This window comes from Pseudomyrmex gracilis, unplaced genomic scaffold, assembly GCF_002006095.1.
Source record: "Pseudomyrmex gracilis isolate BER0280 unplaced genomic scaffold, ASM200609v1 scaffold_139, whole genome shotgun sequence".
NCBI classification, from domain to species: Eukaryota; Metazoa; Arthropoda; class Insecta; order Hymenoptera; family Formicidae; genus Pseudomyrmex; species Pseudomyrmex gracilis.
The window spans coordinates 153,110-161,362 of record NW_018020723.1 but is presented as its reverse complement, the minus strand read 5'-3'; the positions used below and the strand labels follow the sequence as shown (position 1 = coordinate 161,362).

At 39.8% G+C, this 8,253-nt stretch overlaps 1 protein-coding gene across 2 annotated transcripts in view; it reads left to right on the top strand.

Annotated features, from left to right (window-relative positions):
* Positions 1-2,267, top strand: part of LOC109857004 (collagen alpha-1(I) chain-like) — a 9,044-nt gene extending 6,777 nt beyond the window's left edge. Inside the window, exon 5 of one of the 2 annotated variants that reach the window (XM_020432826.1) lies at positions 14-2,267. In XM_020432826.1, coding sequence (XP_020288415.1) covers positions 14-693 — 680 coding nt within the window. In that variant the 3' untranslated portion in view covers positions 694-2,267. The other variant, XM_020432825.1, reaches the window with a different exon arrangement.
* Positions 2,268-8,253: the final 5,986 nt, after the last annotated feature.

Sequence of the window (8,253 nt, the reverse complement as noted above, 5' to 3'; positions counted from 1 at the left end):
CCATCGGGACCAGGCGGTTATCCGGGAGGCCCTCAAGGCCCATCAGGACCAGGCGGTTATCCGGGAGGACCTCAAGGCCCAGCAGGACCAGGCGGTTATCCAGGAGGTCCACAAGGTCCATCCGGACCAGGCGGTTATCCAGGAGGACCTCAAGGCCCAGCGGGACCAGGCGGTTATCCAGGAGGTCCACAAGGTCCATCCGGACCAGGCGGTTATCCAAGTGGCCCTCAAGGACCAACAGGTCCAAGCGGTCCAGGTGGTTTTCCAGGACGACCTGGAGGTCCATCTGGTCGCCCAGGACCTGGATACTTAACACCACCAACAGGACCTCAAGGACCTCAAGGACCAAGCGGACCAGGCGGGTATCCTGGAAGACCTCAGGGTCCTTCTGGGCCGTCAACAAGACCTCAAGGACCTAGTGGTCCAGGCGGTTATCCGGGACCAAGCGGACCATCTCCAGGATATCCGAGTCAGCCTCAAGGACCGCAAGGTCCAAGCGGCTATCCCGGTGCTCCGAGCGGACGTCCACAAGGACCAGGTGGATATCCTAGTGGTAGACCAAGCGGCCCATCATTCCCAAGTGGGCCTGCAGGGCCAGGAGGTGTTCCGGGCAAACCCGGATCAGGTTTGCCATTCCCATCGCAAGGTCCGTCACAGCCAGATCGTGAGTACTTGCCACCGCGGGCTGCGTAATCGTAAAACTAAACGCTCCAGCTGATATCTAACGAATTTATAAGGCTGGATAACACGTGTAAATACGAGCCCTTTTACTTGTGTAATCTAAGTGATATCGATTATTCGTATTGCATTCAGTTTCATACATGTATAGGAAATCTGATTATTCTGCTTATACGTTTCATCATCTTAGGGTTTTCCATTCATAGAATTGAGAATTTATTCTGTTCACTTGATTACTCAATTATTTATTTGGAAATATAGAATAACAATTACAATTAATACATCTTAACACATATCTTTATTAATATATTTTTATAATGTAACAGAAAAAATTACACAAAAAGTGTATTACTTTTTTTAGTTATTTAAAAGTTCTAAATTCGGCATTCTGCCGTAAAATTATTTATCGATGCATTGCCTCACAAATACAAGTATTTAACGGAAACCTTTTGATGAAATATTATAATATTGTAAGATGTATACGCTGGATGTATTCATCGTCGTGTAAAACTTTACTAACTACCACTATATTATGTCTATAAGAAATTTAAGTATTGATTCATATCTCAATTATTATATTATCACATAAATGTGTTTTAACCATATTTTTATTAAAAATAAAAAATGAAAAAAAGATTTTTTTTAATATTACATCGGTAACACAGGTAAACACTATTTACAATTGACAATATTGGCCTCATTAATATAATTATTAATATTAATAATAATTGCATCTTGTGCGAACATTGAATACATGCAGCTCTTGTAAGTATTAAATGCGACGTATTTATTTATTCAGCTTTAATGAAAAAACATGGATGTTACCATTTATACAATCTTATTATTATTGACAGAAATGTATATCGGACATTGTGTATGCAAACATTGTTACCAAGAAAATCAAACGTTCGTGCGATTAGAAAAACGAGAACTTGTTAATCAAAAATAACTTGTTAATCAAACGCAATTACAGAATCAAATGGTCTTATTCTCCTTAAGAGAGATACCTTACAAAGTGTCATAATACAATTTTTTCACAGTTATTTGTCATTATTAGAGAGACGCAACAATTATTAATTACACATGAACACACTCTAACTAATCTGTTGCAATGTATGTTATAAATACACCTTAAGCAAGTTTACATTCGTAGACAATTATACAATAAACACTTTTTTAAAATAATGTATATAACACGAATAATAACACTCACACGTACACACATACACGTACACACAACCACGGTACAAAAATCTTATAGTGTTTTTCTAAGAATGTTAAAAAATCTGTAAGAGTAAATATGCGATGTTCAGGCTCATGTGTAAAATAAAAGTAACAGTTTTCCTTCCGATCGAACAATACTTAGTAAAAAAAAAAAAAAACATTGTACATTATCTTAAGTAATTATCACTCAACAACAAAGCAGTGAGAGTCCGATTTCTTTCAAGGAGCGTATCATTGTCATATATATATATATATATAGTTAAGCAACGCATGACATAATTATATATACATATACCTATATTTTTATAACAATGGTTTGAGAGACTCCTATTGTGGGATGCCATTATGTATATTTTATGCGCGAAATAAAGGAAACACCTTTGCAAGAATCCATGTGTTGTCTTTTTCTATTCTACTATAGATCCCGCGGGGTTACTGAAACTCGCGCGCGCGCGAGACACAGACACACACACAAAAGCGCGTTACTACATATTGCCTTTCCCTTTCCCCTCATTACTATAATTAGTCATTTGAAATTGTTCGCGTCGGGGGGAGGGAGGTTACATAAATTCGTATACATACGCGGTCTATGTGCGATCATCGTTTCGCGATTTATAGTTGCGTGGATTTCACAACGCGCGCGCCGGTCTCTCTTGTCTCTGTATTTGTACAATACAACACGCGGTGACGAGCCATTCGCGAGTTATATTCGACGAGCAAAATGATTTTGCGGATTCCCATGGCAGTGACGTTGCATCGGACAGACGTTGCGAGAATCCGTTTGCGGTTCGTTCACGCGTCTCTTGAAGTTGTCTGACATAAGTAACCAGGTCGTACGAAATGCCTCCATCCTGTTTTTCATCGTCTGAGATTGGATTATTGTTTTAGCTGCGATGCACGACAAGCCGCGACGACGTGCCGTCATCTCTCGCCTCGAGAAACAGAACAGAACAAAACAAAACAAAAAAAAAAAAAATATATGACACTTAATCATCGCGCGGCGAGAGAATATCAGGTGCGGCGGAAAATAGATGCGTGTCATAAGCACGGTGTGCGCTTTGTAATATACAGCTACATCTTCGGAACGAGACGATCCTCCGAGAGTCAGTTAGTGTTATCGCGCGAATAATCAGGCACCTGCTGCTCCGCACTTTGTAGGTACTGAAAGGAGCTATGCGCAGAGCCAATTAAACTTTGGTCTGGAAACGTGGTAGATTCCAGTTACAGAGAGAGAGAGAGATAGAGAGAAGAGAGAGAGAGAGAGAGATAAGGTCAATGGCTAATTAATAACGTGCATGCGAATTGGATGTAATTCGCGTGCATTACAATAATTGTGTAGACACAACTTGACAACCGGAACTATACAAACGGATAATCGCGTATTAACGATTAACGACGTGCTGCACGTTGCAATATCTACCTACCCTCTGGCAATATTTACTTGATACAACACGCGCATCTGTTGTGAACAAATTTGTCATTGTACCAAAAACATATTTGTTTACAATTAAGAGTAGCTATAAAAATATTCACTGTGTGAAACATACGTACGTAAATTGCAAATCTAAAAATTTTTTCTTTCCCGTGCTATTGAAAACTGACGAAAAAGTTGCGAGACGACAAGGCGAGATGCAAATTGAAAATGTAATATGCATTTACGAGTTACTCCGTGAATACATAACGGGTTGAATTCGGTGCGAAAATCGTTTCGTCAGCACGAAGGTTCCGCGCGGATGTAACGTATGTATCAGCGAACGCGCCGGTCTTATTCGGTGCGAGAAACGATGGTCGTGTGAAAAATGTATAGAAATTAATGAGAAGGCGCTCGAGACTGCCTGGAAATTACCGGTCTCTGACGCAAGCCAACCTTGGTTGGCACGCGGTACCATCTCGGCTGCGAAAACTAGATCATTAGAGCGAGAGCGGTGGTGATGGTGACGGATCATCCGTTAACAGGATCTGATTTACAATCCCGACCTTTTGCAGCTCGGCGGTTGCACCGATTCCGCCGATCGGAGTGTAGAGTTGCTGACTGTTTTCTTCGTCAGAGGAATGTATAAACACACACGTGCTCATACATCTTCTCTACGTTCTCTCATTTCTCTTCGCCACTATTATTACCTATATGGGTCGTTAATTGGCGTGCATAATTGAACTCACTTAAGCACAATGAGGATAAGTAACAAATCAGTCAGGCGAAGAAAACCTGTTCGTGGATGATTACGTCGGATAAGTGGAATAAATGCACCGAAGTTTCAAATTCAATTTACACATGATATTTTTAAAAAGAAGTAAACATGACCGAATTGTTTTAATGTCAATCAATGCATATGTCATATATAACAACTAGAATAAATGAGTACACCGAAAAAATTATATTCTCGTAAGTAGAAGATTTTATACTTAAAAAATCTTCTTAAAGATTTTTAGATGATATTCTTCTGAAATTAAGAATATATTCTTTATTTAAGAAAATATTCTTAAAAATTAAGAAAATATTAAGAATATATTCTTTATGTAAAAAAATAATATTAAGAATATATTCTTTATTTAAGAAAATATTCTTTATTTAAGAAAATATTCTTAATTTAAGAATATAGTCTTTTTCGATAGTGAGATATATATGTTTTTTTACAGAGGCTTTTTATATTCTAATCAGTATATATTCTTATCAATATTACTATTTAGAGGATTTTCCTCTTAAAATAAGAAACTCTTCTTGGCGCCTATTTTAGTATAACATATACTTAAAGTAAGTGGGATATCTCCTCAAAACAAGAATACAATTTTTTCGGTGTAAGAGATACATATTGTTTAAAAAATTATGTAAACAGAGTATGTAAAATTTATGAATAGAAAAATAAAGTAGTAGAAAATATTGAAAAAGTGCGTGCACACGCGTGTATATCGAAAGGATTTCACATACAATGTCATTTCGCGAGTATTTTTGAACTCTTGAGATAAAAATGTATAATCTCTCTAGTAATTGTGATGTAACGCGCGTGTGTTAACGACAATTTGAACTTTTAGTAATCGAGAATTAATACTCTTTGCGCAACAAAATCGCGCGCGCGCACACACACACGCGTAACAAAACACGTAATCTTTATTTCCTTTTTTTTTTTTTTTTTTTTTTAATATAATTCGCTCGCTCTATAGTCTCGTCGTCGACATGCGCGTGCATCTTACGCGACGAACTCGACGCGAGATGCGGCACGATGACGAAATTTGTCAGCTCTTCCACTACCGACTGCGACTATTGCATCTCTCTCTCGTGATACGATACGGACGATGAAACTCGGCGCTGTCACGGGAAATAGGACGAAAAACGGCGCGAGCAGCAGATGGCGCAGCCAATATCGCAAGGCAATTTATGCAATTTCTGTTAGATTATAAACTGCAAGTGGCCGTGTACCGGCGAGATGTTCGGCAATACATTCGCCTTTGTCAATTTTACGAATTGCGAGCTCGCAAACGACTACATCACAGTTGAAAAACCTCATTTCGCGCGATCGACACAATGCAATCAATGCTTTTTATATTTTTGAATTTACATAAGAGAAAATGAAACGCGAGGTAAGTTTAATTTAAACTTTAAGAGGGGATGCATGTAAATTTTTTTTATAATTACTTACAATTTTTAATTTTATTAGATAACTCACTTTTATCAAAAAGATTGTTTTTTGCAACAACCAACAGTTTGCGGTTATTTGTTTGATTTGTGAGCGAACAAGCGTCGGTCAAGAATAAACAAGCTGGGCTACCGGTATGAGATTGGTTGCGCGATCGATGATAGAACAATCGTGACACAAACGGAAAGCAGGGCTTTGCGATAGCGGGTGGCAAACACTGTGATGAATCGCGATCGGAAAAGCCAAACGGGTTCCGGGATCGGGGGTGCGTGCAAACCGTTGCGCCAACCGGTTCGGTTGGGGTCAGTAACCGTCATTGCCAGGGTCGATCGCGGCGACGGCGCGGTTTGCGTCTGTTTGCAATAGACACATTTTGTCTGAAACGTGTAATTGGCGAATAACACGGTGTGCGAGTCGCGCGGAGTTACCGTGTGCGCCCACCGAGAAGCAGCTCATGATGATGACCGGGGATTAGATTCGGGACGAACTTTGATTCGCGTGAAAAGAACCGATTTAAATCGTGAAGAGAAGTCGGAAGACAATTTCGTTTTCCATCGCGGGTGGAATAATAAACGGATTGAGCAAACGATGTTACTTAAAGCTTTCGGCGTTGGCCGATAGTCGTTGTTTTTGCCGTGTGGCCTAAATGGACGCCGGTGACTTGATTCACACTTAAACGGCGGTTTCCTAATAGATCGCGACCTCCCGCAGAAGGGAGAGAGCGGCCTCGCAACGTGGCCGAAGGAAAGTGTAGCGTTTACACGATTTAAATGAGATAATATTAAGTAACATTTAATATATAACACTTGTGTGTGTGTGTTACAAGCGTAACTCACGTGAATGACGCAAAACACGCGCACGCGCTATTAACACAAAAATTATATTCTCGTAAGTAGAAGATTTTATATTTAAAAAATCTTCTTAAAGATTTTAGATGATATTCTTCTAAAATTAAGAATATATTCTTTATTTAAGAATATATTCTTTATTTAAGAATAGATTCTTTATTTAAGAATAGATTCTTTATTTAAGAATATATTCTTAATTTCAGAAGAATATCATCTAAAATCTTTAAGAAGATTTTTTAAATATAAAATCTTCTACTTACGAGAATATAATTTTTTCGGTGTGTTAATAGCGCGTGCGCGTGTTTTGCGTCATTCACGTGAGTTACGCTTGTAACACACACAAGTGTTATATATTAAATGTTAAGAATATATTCTTTATTTAAGAATATAGTCTTTTTCGATAGTGAGATATATATGTTTTTCTATAGAGGCTTTTTATATTCTAATCAGTATATATTCTTATCAATATTACTATTTAGATGATTTTCCTCTTAAAATAAGAAACTCTTCTTGGCGCCTATTTTAGTATAAAATATACTTAAAGTAAGTGGGATATCTCTCTCCTCAAAACAAGAATACAATTTTTTCGGTGCATAAGCATTATGCCATCCGTGTCATAAACGCGCGTACGTTTGTTATCTAGTTAATAAGATTTTCTTTTTGAGATATCTTTTTTATCGTTTTTTATTTCGTTTGAACATAAATTTGTACTTTTTTTGGTCTTTTATATCATGCGGGTGTAGGATTAGGGTTTGCTCGCGAGGTGTTCCGCAAATGTTTCGCAACGATCCCGCTTGAACCTTGCGCATTTCGAGAGACAGAAATTCGATTCTGACCCAGGCCTCGCTTAAGCAAATTGCTTATTACCGCAATACTGGAAGTCCCGATATATATCATCCGATCACGGCTCTTCCTGGCTCTGCCAACGGTACGAAACGTATTGGCTGGACCGCGCTTTACTGATTGCGGAGTGTTGTCTCGGAATAATCTTAACTCTCTCGTTCGTCGTATAACGAACGAAGCGCGTTCGCGAATAATGAATGCAACGTGCAATACCCGGGCGCGCGCGCGCGCGCCGCCTTGCCTTACCGGGAGCATAAAAGGAGGCATCTCCATGCGATTAGATGCATGATATTACGACAGAGCACTTTCTCCGTTACATTAGACGAGAGTCGATGACAGAAGAAAGCGCGAACACGGCGCGCGCGATTCCCCGACGCGATGCATCGACACAGACGGGAGCCGCACAAAACCGCGATCGCACGATCCGATCTTTTTGCGAAACTGGAACGATTCGCTCTCGATCGATGTATCAGTTTTGCGAGCGTGACTAAACGTCTTACGTGATACTCGCTTCTCCCCCGCAGAAGTCGTCGTTCAAACCGGGCGAGAGGAAAATAAACGACAGGTACTTGGCATACGGACACCGGAGGAAATTTGCGGGAGTCGATAATGCGCGCAGATAGTCGCGACGCTTAAACACAGGGATATTGTTCTCGCTTGCTAACGATCCACGTGGGATTGCGAACACGAGCGCGATATGGTGGTGGTGGTATATGTGTGTGTGGGTGTGTGGGTGCGCGGCACAAGAATCGATATCGGTGGCACAAACGCAGTGGCGACGCGGAACAAATAAAGAACAAAAACACACTCTTCTCTTGTGCCTTCTCGTTTCCTGAAAGCGTCGTATAAGCTCTTTCTTATCGGGGGCAAACCGTTATTGATCCCGTGGTGCTGCGCAATTAGAAAATGGGATATTTTTTAAAGTAGATTGGCAGAGAACCAGCGGCTTTTCTCGAAGCGCGATCTTTTTCTTATTCTTTAGAACGAAGACGAACCACAACAAAAATTATGCGCGAACGCACTTTCTA